At 45.1% G+C, this 17656-nt stretch overlaps 1 protein-coding gene across 4 annotated transcripts in view; it reads right to left on the bottom strand.

Annotated features, from left to right (window-relative positions):
- RFTN1 (raftlin, lipid raft linker 1) overlaps positions 1–17633 on the bottom strand; it is a 202387-nt gene extending 184754 nt beyond the window's left edge. Inside the window, exon 1 of one of the 4 annotated variants that reach the window (XM_002814026.6) lies at positions 17347–17633. Coding sequence is in view for 1 of the 4 variants with exons in the window: in XM_063722567.1 (XP_063578637.1) it covers positions 17347–17429 (83 nt within the window). In the remaining 3 variants the exon portion in view is untranslated. The other 3 variants (XM_009239287.4, XM_063722567.1, XM_054552553.2) reach the window with 3 other exon arrangements.
- Positions 17634–17656: the final 23 nt, after the last annotated feature.

The following is a 17656-nucleotide window of genomic DNA, read 5'->3' as shown; positions in this document are numbered from 1 at the left end:
CTAATGCATTCATGCAACAAAGGACTCACATCCACCATGAATAAAAGAGCGCCTAACAAATCGATAAGGAAAAGATACACTACCCAACAGCAAAGAGGTGAAATGCCCCAATAAACACCCAGGAGGATATGCAAATGGCCAAGGAACATATGAGAAGAAGCTCAACTTCATGACTCATCAGGGAAATGAAGGGAAGACCACAGTGAGATTTAACAGGCATCTACCAGAATAGCTCGACATTTTAAAAGCTGATAATACCAAGTGTTGGCAAGGATAAGAAGCAAATGAAATTCCCCTACACTGATGGTGAGAGTGTGAATTGGTACAACCACCTTGGAAAACTGACAATATGTTGGAAAGCTGAATGCATGCCTATCCTGTGACCCAGAAATTCCTCTGGGTATATACAGAAATGTACACACATGGGCATCGAAAGACACGTATGACAATGCTAACAGTAGCATTACTCATACCAGCCCCATCCTGAAAACTGCCCAAACACCTTCCAGGAGAATAGATAAATACATTATGGTATATTCACACAATGAAATATTATAAAGCAACGAAAACATGGAAACTAGGATTACACACTACATTAATGAATCTCAAAAATCAAAATGGAGTGGGGGTGGGGGCAGCCAGACACAAAAAGTACATTCTTTCTTACTCCCATTATACAGAGTTCCAAAACAGGCAACACTTATTTCCAGTGTTAGAAGCTGGGGTGCCAGTTACCCTTGGGAGAACAGTGACTGCATAGAGGATGGGGGGCTTCTAGGGTACCAGCTTTGCCATTTCTTGATCTGGGTGTCAGTTTGTGATGATTCACTGGGCCACTGAACAGTCTCTGTATTGATTTGTGTGCTTTCCCATACTTATACTAAAACGTTCAACAATAATAAACAAATCTGTGACCTTACAAATGCACAGATACATCTCCAACAATAACGTGAGGATGGAATAAAGACAAAACACAAAATCATCTACGTACTGGGTCTCAATTCTTCTGAATAAACACTGAAGCAATATTTACAGTAGGCATGTTCATCTGATGTTAACTTATCCAATAAAGCCACTGTGTATACATTACAGAGTTCTGAGAAGGAGAAAGGACTCTTCTCTCTATCAGGCTGGTGGCAGCTTCTAACGGGTGGCGGCAGGTTCTCCCTACTGGCCCCTGCTGGAGACTCTGAGGGACCAAGGCTGAGTGAGGAGCGGATAGGCTGGCAAGCAAGGGAAGGCACTCAGGCCCACCGTGCTGCATACTCAGGCAGACCTGCCTTGCTCTGGAAGGCAGGGTGTTTGAAGACCTCCAAGAAGGAGCCTGTTCCTCAAAAATCCTCCCACTTTTGCTACCTTATTATGTAAATTCTCATATTAGAGGTTCATTCCTTTGAAATCAGAATTACCTTTCCTAAGTATCTGCTTTGAAATGACAAATATCTCCATGGGAAGGACAGGAAACTAAGCTCCTGGTAGCCACTACCACTTTCGTTTGATTTTATTTTGTCTATAATTTTTAATCTATATTTAGTTTCTTTGATAAAGGACAGGTTCCCTGATAGCAGAAAGGAGAGGGTTACCAGGATGAGAAGAAAGGTTTGGAAAGGGTTGGGGTGGGGATCAGGACAGTACCAAGAGGCATTAGAAAACTCTTGTGATTCACAAGAGTTTAAAGTTTCAGTCAGACTCCCAACCTTGAGGCTTCTGCCCCAGCTTATCCCGAAGGGCATTGTGCTTGATATCACAGGACATAAAGGGGCTCTGGGCAAATCATCCATGTGATCAGACACAGAAAAGATAAAGAGTATGTTACATTAAACCAAATTTGGCTTGAGGATGCCTCCATACTTGAGTCATTACATAACAATTGCAACTTAGTTTAGTAGGTAAACTACATGAAAGCCTAACTTAGGATGTAAACTTCTGTAACAAATAGCTGAGTCTCAGCCAATCACAGCAGCAGAATGCAGTCAATCACAGGCAGCGAACTAATGTAACCAAGCCAGCTGACTCTGTACCTCACTTCTCTTTTCTGTACACAAAACACTGCCAGGATGTGTTTCAGGCAGGTCACTGAACCTGTTCTGGTTCTGAGGCTGCCCGATTTATGAAGTTTTCTTTGCTCATTCAAACTGTGTTAAATTTAATTTGTATCAAGTTTTTCTTTTAATAAATACCAGCCAGCGGCAAAACTGTAATATCATTGAATCCTTGAATCTCAAATTTTAGAGACTGATTTCTCTGGAGTGCGTGCAACCCTGGCTAAGCAACTGTTTCTAAAGCACAGGCCTCTTTGGAAAGGGAGACACAGGAAGCAGTTGCTGGCCATCAAAACCTTAGTGTGAATTAGTTCCTCCTACTCTTTTGTGTAGAGGCAGCTAGCCTGCTTCCTGCTGCCACACCTGCATTCCTTTTATTTCGCCCTGGATTCTTCCCCCAACTCCCACCCCTGTCAAAATAGGAAAGACTTTCACATCATTTCAAAAATGTCTATACTATGCTCAAAACAAGTCAGAAAAATCTAGCTTATAAAAAGTAGGAAAAATAAGCTGTAACAGTGACTTGCACCCTATTGTAGAGTTTTGTAGACTATATTATTTACCATGTGACATTCCCAAACCATGCTCACATTAGAATCCTGCAAGAGGATGGAGGCAAAAGATGGGTATGTCGCTTTTGAGGGCAGTGGGAGGGAAGGCAGAAGAAAGGGTCTAAGGAATAGTACTGCCAGATGCAGACAGAAGACACGGGTGTGCTGCACATTCCCTCACACAGACATTCAGGGAGTGTCTCAGTAGAAGCACATCTCTCACATGGGTCAAAGTCTCTAGTAAGGTGGAAGGTAAATGGTAAGTAGGATGGTTTTTAAATGTGGCTCCAAAATCCACTGACATTCCTCCTATTGAGCCTATTGAGAGGTGAGGTCTATGTCAATTACCCTGAATGTGGGCTCCAGGATGGCTTGACCAATAGAATATGATGGAATAACACAGTTCCAGTTTCTGGACCCAGCTTTAAGAAACTTGAGAGCATTTACTCCCTGACTCTTGGGGTGCCTGCTCTTGGAATCCAGCCACCATGCCATGAGGAAGCTCAAGTAGCCCCAAAGAGGGGCCCATGTGTAGACGAACCGACAGCCAGGACCAACTTGCTGGCCATCTTGCCAGCAAGCCATGCTGGAAGTAGAGCTTCTGCCTCAGTCAAGCTGCTGATGCCATGTTAAGCAAAGACAAGCTGTTTCGCCAGGCCCTGCCAAAGCTGCAGATTCCTGAGCAAAATAAGCTACTGTTGTTGTTTTAAGCTTCTAAGTTTTGGAGTGGTTCATTTATACCATAAGCAACTTATACACCAAGTCTGCTCAAAATGACCGTGGCCTGCCGCCTCCTTGGCACCTGCTGAAGTTGGCCTGCTTTTAGGGTCCCTGTTTCAGCTATTCACCCTTTGAAGGGCATTTGGGTTGTTTCTGGCACCGGCTGATTACGAATAAACTGGCTATAAACATTTGCATAGAGGTTTTTATATGGGCATAAGCTTTCACTTCTCTAGGGTAAATACCTAAGAGTGGGGTTGTTGGGTTATATGATAAGTGCAGGAGCCCTGTTAATGAAAAAATGCTTCTCTTTACACATGCAGGATGTCCAGATACTGCCGCCACAAGAGGTGTATGGAAAGTGAGACCTCTCAAAGATCAGCTAGCCCCTGCTCAACTGGGGCATCAGCTCACTAGGTGGAATCATGCCCAGCAGTGCTATTCACTGACTTTTTCTCTGGTTGTTGCTTGTTTTTGTAAAAAACACATGCTAAAAGTCACCTGTGTCTAGTGAGAGGCCCCCAGTACTTCATCTATGCTCCATCCTGCTCCCACAGCTCCACCCTTCCAAATTCCTATGCTCACCTCACATTGACACCTAATGTCAATCAGATTACCTATTTTATGTGTGAGTTCATTGTTGGATCAGCTTTGATTGACAGTTGTCCAGGCATTTGTTTCTCTTTTTATATTTTGTTTTCTCAGCAGACATCCCTGAAACTATGTGTATGGGTCTCCCGAGCATCAAGGTACCAAGAAAAACTTTCCAAGAAGTCTTCAAAGGTAGAGGAAATGGAGGAGGTCTTCCCCATTTCTATGATGAAACAGTGGGGAAATAATCAAAGTAATATATACAGTTCCCTAGCAGAAATTGGTAAGGGTAATTAGGAACTAGATGCTTTCTAAAGAGGAAAATAAAGTAATCAGAAGAAGGTTCCGAGACCCGAACTGCAAGAAGAGGATGACAGACATTGCAAATGATCTGGAAACAAATATCCCTTGAATGGTGATCTTCTGGAAAAAATTTTGGCTAAATCAAACCTTAAGTGGGATGTCTCTTTGGTACGCGGTGGATCAGCTTCTTACAGGAGCTATCAGTTCCATGAGGGAGGGAACTTATGTTCCAAATTCATTCATCCGTCCATTCGTTCAACACACATTTATTGAGGTCTGCTTTGAGTCAGGCACTTGGTTAGGAAACACTAAAACTGGGAAGGCTAGGCCCTGCCCTCAGGCAGATCACAGAGACAATGATGAGATACCCATGGTGCAGTGTGGCTGACTGTTCTGGAAGTCTGGACAGAATGCGGGAGCATTCAGAACAAATCGCTGTTATATAAAACACAGAGATGGGTGTGGTGGTGTGCACCTGTCATCCCAGCTACTTGGGAGGCTGAGGTGAGAGGGTCTTTTGAACCCAGGATTGTGAGGCTACAGTGAACTCTGATCGCACCACCGCACTGCAGCCTGAGTGACAGAGCAAGACTTGTCTGTAACAAAACACACACACGCACACACACACAAACACAGCACAGCACCAAATACTTGGCTGCAGAAGAAGCTGACCAGCAATGGGGCACAATGTCCTGTGTCATTTTAAATGTTGAAATGTTTAAATTATTATTTTAAAAGTATCCTAATTTGTTTCTGAAATGCTTCCCACGATGCCCATAAAAACACTGGAAAACCACTTCAAAAGGATCACCTTCTTAAAAGACTATTTTTCAGCTACAATGTAGAAAAGGCTTAGTTTAAAAGTTCATTTTTACTATCAACTAGCATGCACACACTTAAATAATGGGGGCAATAAATGTAGTTATATTTTCAAATACAAATTAGTTTCATTAAGAGTAAGCCCTCATTTGCCACACTTGCTGCTAATCTAAGGCAGCCTATAAAGCTAATTTTAACAAATGCCAACAGCTCGTGACAAGCAACCAGAGATGGGGCAATTATATGCAATGATGCTGGATCAGCTGGCAACCCCATTTTTTATTTCTACACTCAAATTCTGTATTTGAAGACGCAAGCATGTTTATTACTTCATTCAGTCATCCAAAGTAAGAACTGATCATCCAAATTAAGAAGTCTTTACATGATAACGACATCTCTCTAGATCCAGAAATATAAATTAAACTTAAAAATTCAGTAGAGTATTCAGATGGTGTCAGATTTTTTGCTGTCCTGCAACAGAGTCTAAGAAACCCTAGGATAGCTAAAATGTACCTGTTGAAAGTGTTCCTGATCCAATGCCAGGTGTAAAGAACAATCTATATCAAACCGTATTAATGGTTTATATGGTACCACTTTTTAAAAGTGCCTGTGTATTTGTTTATAAAATCCATACTTTTGAAAAACTGGCAGTTCATAAACCACCTGTTAGCAGAACTTTTTTCTGAGTCATGATGCTATGGGCTATATTTTCAAGTTTTCTTTGTTGAGCATGCATTATTTTCATGGTTGAAAACAGTAAGGGGCACTTTGGGAGGCCGAGGCAGGTGAATCACTTGAGCCCAGGAGTTCAAGACTAGCCTGGGCAACATGGCAAGACTCTGTCTCTACAAAAAAATTTAAAAAAGAAATTAGCCGGACATGGCAGGTCCCAGCTACTTGGGATGCTGAAGAGGGAACATTGCTTGAGCCTAGGAGATTGAAGCTGCAATGAGCCATGATCTGGCCACTGCATGATTGTGCCACTGCACACTACTGCCGAGCCTGGGCAACGGAGTGAGACCTTGTCTCAAAAAAAAAAAAAAAAAAAAAAAGAAAGAAAAGAAAAGTAAATAATAAGGATATCACGGCCAACCTCCAGGACGGTCCTCAATGATGCTCTTGGTATTCACACCCTTGTGTGGTCCCCTCCCACAATGAATAGGGCTGACCTGTGTAACCAGAAGGATATGGTGGAAATGAGTGTGATTTCCCAGGCTAGGTTATAGGAAACATTGTGGGTTCTACCTCGCTCTCCTAGATCTCTCGTTCTGGGGGCAGCCAGCTGCCATGTTGTGAGGACACTCTATCAGCAGGATGAAGTTCCACTGCAGGGCAACGAGGCCTCCTGCCAACAGTCAGCACTAACTCGACACCCACGTGGAAGTAGATCCTGCAGCCTTCAGCCCAGCCGACATCCTCACTGCAACCTCATGAGACACCCTAAGTCAGAAGCACTCAGTTAAGCCAGTTCTGGATTCCCGACTCAGAGAAACCATGCAAGATAATATGTTTGTTGTTTTAAGCCTCCAGGTTTTAGGGCAATTTACCACCCATCAATAGATAATTAATCCAGGCAGTTCATGTTAACAGTCTTGCTCCTATATGAGAAGTGGCATTGTGGAGTGGTTGAGAGCTGACTCTTCAGCAGCCAAGTTTTGGCGTAATTTGTTACACAATAAAAGATACCTAATAGGAGTGGTGTTTGCATTATAAGAAGAAAACACTTGCTTACCCCCACTCCTCCTACCCCCACAACCTACCACCATCTCAGTCCGTCTCAGGAGGGGTCTGAACCTGAGTCCATGTCTGCTCTGCTGCTCTCCAGCCACACTTCGCTAAAAATAGCTCCCACTCAAAACCTGCTACTCAACACGTGGACCTCAGACCAGCAGCAGCATCTGGGATCTTGTTAAAAATGCAGGATCCCAGACCCCATCCCAGACCTGCTGAATCAGAATCTGTATTTGAGCAATAAGTGAGTCCTTAAAGTTTGACTCACAGTACAGTTTGAGAAACCCTGGACTGTGGCAGTGGCTCTTAATCTTGACTGCCCTTTGGAACCATCTGGAGAGCTGTTAAAAGCCCTGATGCTCAGGCATTTAGGGGTGGGGCCAGAGCGCCATTATTTTTAAAACCCCCAAGTGATGCTAACATGCAGCCAGGGTTGAGCATCAGTGCTCTAGGAGCAAACCCAGTCTTTTCCCACTCTTAGCCCTCTCCAGTCTCCTAACAGCCAGAACTCAGCAGGGCCCAGGATCTCTCCTACAGCCTCACATCCAGGACTGAGAACCACAGTTCAGAGCTCAGCCATACGGATCTGCTTAGTTCCACATCCCTCAATCTCTTGAATCTCCTTCTACCTCAGACACCCCTTCCCAGTCTCCTCTGCCATCCTCCCAGGCAAACACAGGCACCTCCTACATTTCTGCCCTCCTCCATCCTCTTGCCTCACTTTTCCAAAATTATTTTAATTATAAACCACTTCAAACATATGGAAAAGTACAGAAAATGAGATATCTATGGATCCACCACCTGGATTTAACAAGTGCTTACATTTTTACCTTATTTGCTTCAGATATTTCATTTTTGGATAAATAGACATCTTGGACACAGTCCTCATGCCATTCCCTTTCTCCCTATCTTTCTATCCCTGCGTGTACTCTTTTACAATCTATATATAACACCCAGAACAACATATGGCAGAGATTCTGAGGATTTCTCAGTTCACAGTGCCCTTAGTTTCTCTGTACATTTTTTAATGACATGCCCTAGACTAAAAAAAAAAAAATACCCAATAATTCCTTTTATTAAGTAGTTAGGTCCAAACAACTTAATACTTATTCACAGCCTAACAACAGTAGCCTTTCAAAAAAAATAGCACGCATAAACTGAAAGAAGAAATATTTTTCCTTTCATTCTTAACTAACCACAATTACTTGCTAATGGGATGTGTGCATCTGTTGGACACTGCGCAACTTCTCAAAACTTGGAACCACACTGAACGCCACCACCCTCATTTCCAGTTCCATGCTGATTTTCTTAGAAACTACCCAAAATGTAGCTTGTAAAGATATGACATCATCAAGAGTAATGTGGTACTGTCAGATGTTGATATTGTGAAGTGCCTCAAGCTAGTAGTTAGCGTGGTATCTGACAGATGTTAAGTATTGCTGCATTTCCCTCAAAGATGTGAAATATCCCTTGGCCACCCTGTGCCTTTGCTGCAGTGCCTTGCAGTATCTTAGCACAGAATTTGGAAACCACCAATAGATAGTATTATGTATGCTCAAAAAAGTTACTTACATGCTATTGTCTCTCCCTTAGCACTCACACTCCCTCTCTTGCCCTAACTTGACCTGCTCCAGGCAAGAGCTCCCCAGTTCCCTTCCCAGCCTGTCTGTCTTCTCTCCAGCTCCAGGCAGACATCTCCAAGAACTGTTTCAACATCTCCACCTGGAACTTCTCTCTTCACCTGAGACTTTCTCAGCACTTCTGGAAGAATATGCCCCACAGAATGCAGCACCTTGCCCAACAAGCCTGCTCTTCCTCCTGCATTTCTCATCTCTGGGTAGTACAACTGCCCTCCTAACATCCAGGCCCAAAACCCCAGTATCAGCCTGCTCCCACCACCATCCTCACCCTGACATTGGCCCATCCAGAGCTGGTGGATGCTATCCATTCCTCCACTTTATTCTCCAAACTAATCTGCCATCTCAACAGCAACCAGTGCTTTCCTGGAATCTGGCTCCCCCTCATCCATCTAATTCCTATCTCCAGCTTTTCCCACATTAACCATTTTACACCACACAAGTGGCTCAAAGAGCATAATCACATCTGCTGTGCAGCTTGGAGTCCTCAGCCTCAATCTCACTCCATCCTCCCTCCTTTCCAGTCCTACCTCCCGTTGTTTCCTTTCACAGTTGACCCTAGAGTGAAGTCAGGCTAAGCTACTGCAATCTTTTGTACACCCTCAGAACTCTCCAGGCGCCACCCTTTTCCTCCTGTGGACCTCCACCTGACATTCCTTTCCCGTACTTCTCACCTTGTCTATTAGTCAGGGTTCTCCAGAGAAACAAAACCAGTCAGATGTGTGTGTGTGTGTGCGTACCCAGATAGAGACAAATAGAGGTATTTATTATAAGGAATTAGCTCATGAAATTGGGGGGCTGACAAGTTTAAAATCTTCAGGGCAGGCCAGAAGGCTGGAAACCCAGAGAATAGTTGATGTTGCAATCTTGAATCCAAAGGTGGTCTGGAGTCAGAATTCCTTCTTGTGGATCTCAGTATTTTTTCTTAAGGCTTTCAACTGAATGGATGAGGTCTACGCACATGATGGAGGGTGATCTGCTTTACTCCAAGTCTTCTGATTTCGAAGTTCATCATGCCTCAAAAATAACTCACAGCAACACCCAGACTGGTGTTTGGCCAAAAACTAGGCACCATAGCCTAGGAAAAACGGACATAAAATTAACCATCACACTCCTTCAAGGCTGAGCTCTAACAGGATTGCCACTCTAGGCCATTGATTCATCCAATAAATAAGTAATGAGCACTTGCTATATGCAAGGCCCTGTTTTAAATGCTAGTGATACCAAAGTAAAACAAAAGAGATTCACACAATAAAAGAACAAGCCTGCCCTCATGCACCTTACCTTCAGAAGCTGAGAAACAGGCAATAGACAAACAAATAAAAATAATACATGAAATCTCATTTTTAAAGTATGCACCAGAAAAAAAACAATGCAGGGGGGAGGGGTAGCAATCACAGGAGGAGGTACAACGTTTTAAATACGGGGATTGGGAAAGGCCACACCCAGAAGGTGACGTTTAAGCAAAATCATGAGGAAGGCCACAGAGCAAGCCGTGGGGTAAGGGGGAGGGTAGGCTAGGCAAGGCAGTGGCAGGTGCAAACAAGCCGGGGTGTGGGGCCCCTGGGAGGCTGACCGGACCTCAGGGTGAAGTCAGACAGGGCTGGGGAGACAGAGCGTAGGCCTGGCCGGGCCGTGAGCACTTCAGCTTTACCCTGACTGAGTTGGAAGCCTCTGGAAGGTTTCAAGCTGAGGGAAGACGTCAATTACTCTGGCCATGACTGACCATGACAGCGGGGAACCCAGATGACAGTAAGTAGAGGTGTGAGCAGTGGTCAAATTCTGTATATGTTTTGAAGGTAGAAAACAGGATTGACTGATGATTTGGAAAAAGGGGATGGGCAAAAGAGGGCATCCAAGACACCTCTAGGGTTGGTCACCAGCACCTGCAAGGCTGGAGTGGCCATCTTCTGAGATGGGTAGAAGAAGCCAGGAGTTAGCCATGTTAACTCCATCCACGCAGAGGTATGCAGTGGGCCACTGGATGTACCATTCTGAGCTCAGAGGAGAGCTCCACAGCTCTTGGTAATGCCTCATCTCCCTACATGACAGTAAATTTCTGGAAGGCAGCAAGCAGGTCTTCTTCATCCCCAACAGCAGCTATTCCAATGCCCTGCCCATAACAGATGCACAATAAATACCTACTTAACAGCATCTTTCAGGAATAGGAAAGACACTTATCTGGTACAGGATGGTAAAGGGCATTTGGAATATTCCATCTGTGGCTCTCAAATTCACTTTCTTAACAGCACAGCACAGGGGTTGGTCATACAGGCTCTGGAACCAGACTGCCTAGGTTCAAATCCTGCTGCCCTTATTTCCTACCTGTGTGACCTCAAGGAAGCCATTTAACCTCAGTTTTCTCATCTGTAAAATGGGGACAACTGCAATATCTACTTCTAGGGTGAGGACTAAATAAGGTAGGGTGAGTTACTATTTAACAGGGCTCAGAAGAGCTCAGACACATAGAAAGAGCAGTATAAATATGAACCTTTTCAGTACTCTACTGGGATTACTTGTTGCCCATTATGAAGACAGCTTTTGACCTACTCTGGCCTATAGTCATGATTATACCACACTGAAAAGGGCACTTATAAGGTATCATAAGACACCGGAAAATCCCAAAAGACCTCTCTAAATTAAAGAAGTGTTTAAATAAACAACCTGATTTCTTGTGCCTTATATTTCCAAAATTTGCTAATACATGATATGATCAGGTTCCATTAACCAGAGTCTATGATCAACCAAATCTCTTCTTACCCAACTTTCTGAGTAAAATCTATTACAACAGTTCCCCCAAATCTGAGGAACTTTAGCTCTATTCCATAAAACTTGAAGGATTCCTCAGGACAAAGGATAAAAGGCAAAGTAGGGAGTTTCAAAACACACACACACACACACACACATACATACACACACACATGCACACATCCACAAACACACACATACATACACACACACAATGCACATAAACACACACATACACACACTTACATACACATACACACATACACACAAACACACACATACATACACACACACATGCACACATCCACAAACACACACATACATACACACACACAATGCACATAAACAGACACATACACACACTTACATACACATACACACATACACACAAACACACACATACATACACACACACATGCACACATCCACAAACACACACATACATACACACACACAATGCACATAAACACACACATACACACACTTACATACACATACACATATACACACACACACACATGCACATACATACATATACACACATACACACACACATGCACATACACTCACATACACACAAACACAAACGCACATACATACACATACACACACACATACACACGTACATACACACACACATGCACACAAATGAATGCTGATAGGCCCCCATAAAGAATAAATTCTAACCCTCAAGGAGGTCTGCCTATGGAACAACATGATGGGACATTTCAGGTGTAAATGCCAGAGAAAGTTGTCAGTGAGGTGCATCTGGCTTCCTGGTTGAAGAAGTGTGGAAACCTCCAATATGGGATCTTAAAGTAGCATAAGAGTTTGTCGGCATCAAGCAACTGAGCCAAGCATAGCTTATGTTGATTTCCCACTGCTGGCTGGCCTCGCTGTTTGCAGACACCTGAGGAGTGGCTTCCTCTCTTCTGTGAGGCTGGTTCTGAAGTACTGTACACCACAGCAGAGATGACAGCCACAGTACCAGCCCTCCACTGTCCCATGTAACTGGGACATCAAAGCTGCCAGCCTTCTCCATCACTCCCTGAACCCTGGAGGCAGGTCAAATCCAGGAAAACTCCAAACGAAGCTTTCAAGTACCCCAAATGGTGTCTCCTCCAACTCAGTCCTGGCAGGTAGCCATCACTGCAGAATGTGACCTGATTTTCCAGCTCTTTGGTTCTGGCCCACTGAGAGTGATTTTTCCTCCTGAATTCAGCCCAGGTAGGGAGTAAGTCACACAATTGCATATTTAAAAGCTGAACTGAATTCTTATTTGGAGAGCAAGGAATTAGCTGGGCTCAAGCAGTGGCTATCGCTTGCCTGCTGTACCAATTTTTTATGAGAAAGTGTCTTGATAAAACATGCAATGCTAATAATGAAAGCCCCTTTGGGGGCCAGGAGAAAAGGGAGATTCAAACGTATGTCAAAAACTGAATGTGAATGGGAGGAAAGATCACACGCACACACGCACACACATACACACCCCCCTTTAAAAGGTAAACATAAAAGCAACATCTGGCTAAATTTATCCCTTTGTCAGTGAAAAATAGCATAAGCCCTAGCCAAGTGTGTTACCAAGTCTTAAACCAAAGGGTAAAAAAACACCACAGACCAGCACTATCAAACAGAACTTTCAGCAATGATGAAAATACTATCTGTGCTATCCAATTCAGTAGCCACTAACCACATGTGGCTTTGGGCCACTTGAAACGTGGTGAGTGAGACTGAAGAACTGAATTTTAAATTTTGTTTTATTTTAATTCATTACATTTCAATGTAAATAGCCACATGTAACTAGTGGCTACTGTATTGAACGGTTCAGCTGGCAACGTCTTTCTGTTCCTTCAATAAAATTGTAATCCTAATCAACCAATAATATTTCAAATTATCATCAAAATTAGTATAAGCCCCTGGCTGTGCCAAACTCAGTAAGCTTAAGACAAAATGAAAACAAACAAACAACAACAACAAAAAAACTAAAGAAAATGATTGCAGTGTATCATTTCCTGTAACGCTGTTCTGATTATCTAATTTACATTTCTATTATAATATGGCTTTGTGTATTTGGAAATCCGTGATTGTAGACAGATTTTACCTTCAAAAAACCAGAATGTCACAATCTCTTCCTTAAGGTCTTATGAAAATGAAAACGTGAACTTAGGGAAAGTTAACCTCGCAAGCTTCAGTTTCCTCGGGGCTGAAGTGAAGATAATATAAGTACTCGCCTCTCATGAGGATTAAATTCAGATAATGCCTGCAAAGTGTACAACAGTGCCTGGCAAAGGGTAGGCACTCAGCAAGTGGCAGCTATAATTATTAGTATTTTATTAACAATATTAAAATCAGTAATAAAGAGAACAGTGTTAATACAATGAAAGTTTACACTGAACAAAATTTTCCTAGGCCCAAACCCTTTGAATGTGTTTTCCAAGCCATGGTAAAGTGCTCTCTAGTAAAATACATCCTGGGGCCCTGATATCTTGACACCCACCATCAACCTCCAGAGAGGCAATCACCCAGATGGGTATCACGAGTCACAAAATCACTCAGCCAATGTTTACTGTGCCCCTACCCTCTGGCAGGCACTGCACTAGGCTTTTAAGGAGGAGGGAACAGTCCCCAAACACAGTGCAATGTCTCAAGACTCTGAGCTGTCTGCCATCTGACTCCTGCAAAGCTTGGTCACCCCTGGGACACCTTGATGAGATGCAAAACATGCATCCTGGGGTCCCACTCAGACAGAAAAGTTCACTTCTCGTTTCCTAGACCAGCCAAGGCAAGCTTTGGCTGTTGGCACCACAGAGAGGGACTAAGTTATTAGGGGACCCGAGGGGCACAGGCCCATTTTCCCAGTCAGGACAATAAGAGGGGTGTTGACAGGCCATGTTTCTCACTGAGAGGCCAAATCACTTTCACAAGAGAGTCATTCTCTGAGTCTTCACAAAGCCAAATCTGACCTGCCCCTCAAAACAAACACAACCCCTTTCAAAAGCCGGCTGTCCAAGCCGGTGAAATCCAAGGGGACTCTCCACCAAGTTAATATCAACCATACCAATAGACCAGAAATCCCCCAGGAGTTTCTAGGCAGAAGCTTAGTAAAATTCTCTGGGGCTTGGGGTTATTTTTCTTTTTATAGAGAGCACTCAATCAATCTTCTTTCACAACCAAGGGTACATTCCCCTATGGAATTCCCTTCTCTGAAAATCTCTAAAAATAAAATATTCATCTGATCGTCTGCAATGATTTAAGTTTAAACCCATTTTCAGGCACAGTCAGGGACTTCCTATGGCCCCTCCACCTATAAAAACATGTTCCCCACTGCCTCAGATTCCCTCTGGCCCCAGAAGAACACTAGTCAAACCATGTTCTGTCTTTAGGACAGGAAAGACAGGGCTGTAGTATCTGGAATCTCATACTTGTATTCTTTGCTGGTGAGACTGTAAAATGGTATAACCATGTTGGGAAAAGGTCTGGCAGTTTCTTATCAGGTTTCCATATATCTCCTTTTTGACCCAGCAATTTACTACTTGGTGTTTACCCATGAGAAATGGGTGTACATGTCCCTACGGAGACTTGTACACAAATGTTCATGGCAGCTTTGTTCACAATAACCAAAGAAAGAAAGAAAGAAACTAGAATAATCCATGTATCCATTAACAGAATATACAAACAAACTGTGGAGTAGACATACTCCGGAACATAAGTCAGCAATAAAAAAAGACCAAATCACGGATACGACAGCATGAATCTCAAAAATATGGTGAGCTTTACACAATATTGTAGAACTCCATTTACATGAAGTTCAAGAACAAGCCAAACTCACCTATGATGAGATACAGGGCAGTGGTTGCCACTGAGACGGTGAGGGCAGAGAAAGACTGAGAATGAGGATGAAGCCACTTGCTGGGGTGACAGTAATATTCTCTATCTTGATAAGGACTAGGGTTACACAGGTGCATGCATCTGTCAAAACATTATGCAAATGGTACTCTCCAGATTTGCACATTTCACTATATGTATATACATTTTATCTTAAGGAAACCATAAGTACATATTGAAGTCTAAATGATAAAATATGTACTGAAATGTTTAGGAATGACCTGTACCAACATTTGTAATTTACTTTAAAGTGCATAAAACCATCAGCTGGACTTATGGATGGATACAGGGATGGCTGGATGGATGGGGGAGGTGTGTAGTTAAGCAAAGATGGCAAAATGTGAATTAGACTCTAGGTGTGTATATTTAGGGGGTCACTGTTCTTGCAACTTTTCTATATCTTAAAAAATGGGATGGGGATAGAGTCACAGTGTCCTCTCCTTAGTCCACCAAGTTAGAAATTTGGCAAAGCACCCATGCCCCACCAAGCCATGGGACCACATAGTTTCAATTCTGCTGAAAAGAAAAGACTGGAAGAACATAAGTAGCTTTACAGGAACTCACATCACTCATGCCAAAGATTTTCTGCTTGTTTCCCTACAGACAAAGCAATTATTTGAACATAAGCCAAAAATTCCTGCTCAAGAGGGAGAAAAAGAACTCACTGACTTGTATTCCCAATTTATTATCTTTCAATTCCTGTACCAAATCTACTAGCTAACTGCACAACACTCCACTTCCATTTGCCCCATGTCCATACAGCCAAAAAGCAAACAAAGAAAAACCAACCCAGTGACTTGATATACAAATGCAGCCAGAGGATGACGTGCCAGCTCTGGGGCTTTGAATTACTCAGGCGGGCCAGAAACCCCACTGAAGGCAAAAGAGGATGCAGAGCTCAGTCCGAGGTTAGAGTGATTTCACTGAGGTTAGCACACACGCACCAAAGAGTCCCAAACAGCTTGCTTCGTAACCCCTCTCTGGGGTTTGGTGACATCTGGGGTCACTTGAACTTCGTTGGGATTCAGCTGTTCAGAGGTACAAATTAGGAATCTCGGCAGCAGAGGGCGGGGGGGAGCAGAGTGGCCCTACCCACAGGCCCAGAGGTCGCTCACTTTACACCCGGCTTCCTTCCTGGCAAGGCCTTACTTATCCTGAGATGACACACACGATGGCAGGGGTTGGAAGATGCCCAGTCTAATTGAGCGCCCAGCTCCTGAAACAGCTGTACCGACTACAAGGGTTCCAGCACATGAGTTGCTGGAAACTGGGGTGGCCACTGACAGAGATTGAGCCAGACTTTTTTTAAAAAGTACTTCTTGTTTGTTTGTTTTAAGCCCCCAAAGAAACTCACTGACACCACCCAGCGTCCCTAGGGATCACCCACAACCACACAGGGCAGCTGAGGGCAAGCACAGAGGCACAGAGAGACAGCAGGGAGCGCGCCTGGTTCTACAACCTTGGCCTCCACGCGGTTCTTGCTGCCAAAGGCAGCGACACCGGAGATGAAGGGCACCAGCCCTGGCCTAGGACTGGGGTGCGCGTGCCTGACAACGGGGCTTCCCGAAATACACAACCACCTCCTCTTCGCCCAGACCCATATCCATCCTGGCGTCCCTTGAGTCTAGAGAAGTGGGTTAAGACAAGGGAAGAAAATCCCTTACAGAAGAGGAGATCCCCGTTTTCAGTGCTGGGGACTCTCGGCACCCGCGTCCCTGTGCTTCTAGTGGTTCCGGCGCTTCCTCGGAGCGCGCGGCATGTCTGCTCCTACAGGTCCAGCACCTCTGTCCACAGAGCAAACCCACCACCCAGCGTCCACGCAGAGGGGCAGTCAGGCACCGCTTCCACCCTGCCCCACCCAGGCCGCGCGCACCCCTGAAACCTGGACTCCGCGACCAGCTCCCTCCTGTTCTTTTCCGAGGACCCCAGCGGCAGTGTGTCCTGGACCCACCTGTAGCCTCCAAGCTCCCCTACCTCTGCGTCCTTCCTAGGCGCTTCTGAGCCTGCAGAGCCTACGACCCCCAACAGGCTGCTCCGAAGTGCCTCTCCCTACATCGCTCCAGGAATGACTCCCCTACACCGGTTCCCCGCAAAAAAAAAAAGTTGGCCCAAGATCCAGGCGTCCCAAGGATCAGCCCAGGTCCCCATCCGACGCGGGCCAGGGGGTGCTGCTCTGGCAGCTCCGGAGCCCCGGCACAGAGCAACCTGCAGGGAGGCACCACGCGGGGTTCTCACTACCCGCCAGGGACCCGGTCCATGGGGCCAAACTGAGGGGCCTGTGCCGGTCGACACCCCAAGCCCTGTCGCGCCCCCACCTACCGTATGGGACCGGCGGAGGAGAAGGCGCGGGCGCGGGCTCCCTGAGACAGCGTGTTCCGTCCCGGGAGGAAAGTTTGTGCCATACAGAGGAGGCGGCGCGGGGAGGACTTGGGCGCCGGTGGGTGGAGGCGTGGGCGGCGGCGCCGCGTGGTCGTGTGTCTGTCCCTCCGGCGATCGGTGCGTCTGTCCCTCCCGGGAGCCCGCGGCCGCCGCGCTCTCGCTCGCTGCGCCCAGCGCCCGGCGCGCTCCGGCTCCAGCCCCGACGCGCCCCCGCCGCCGCCGCCGCGCGTCCGCCGGCTACACTTCCTCT

This window comes from Pongo abelii, chromosome 2 (genome assembly GCF_028885655.2).
Source record: "Pongo abelii isolate AG06213 chromosome 2, NHGRI_mPonAbe1-v2.0_pri, whole genome shotgun sequence".
Lineage (NCBI taxonomy): Eukaryota > Metazoa > Chordata > Mammalia > Primates > Hominidae > Pongo > Pongo abelii.
Note: the sequence above shows the minus strand (reverse complement) of the source record. Positions and strands in the feature narration are given on the sequence as shown.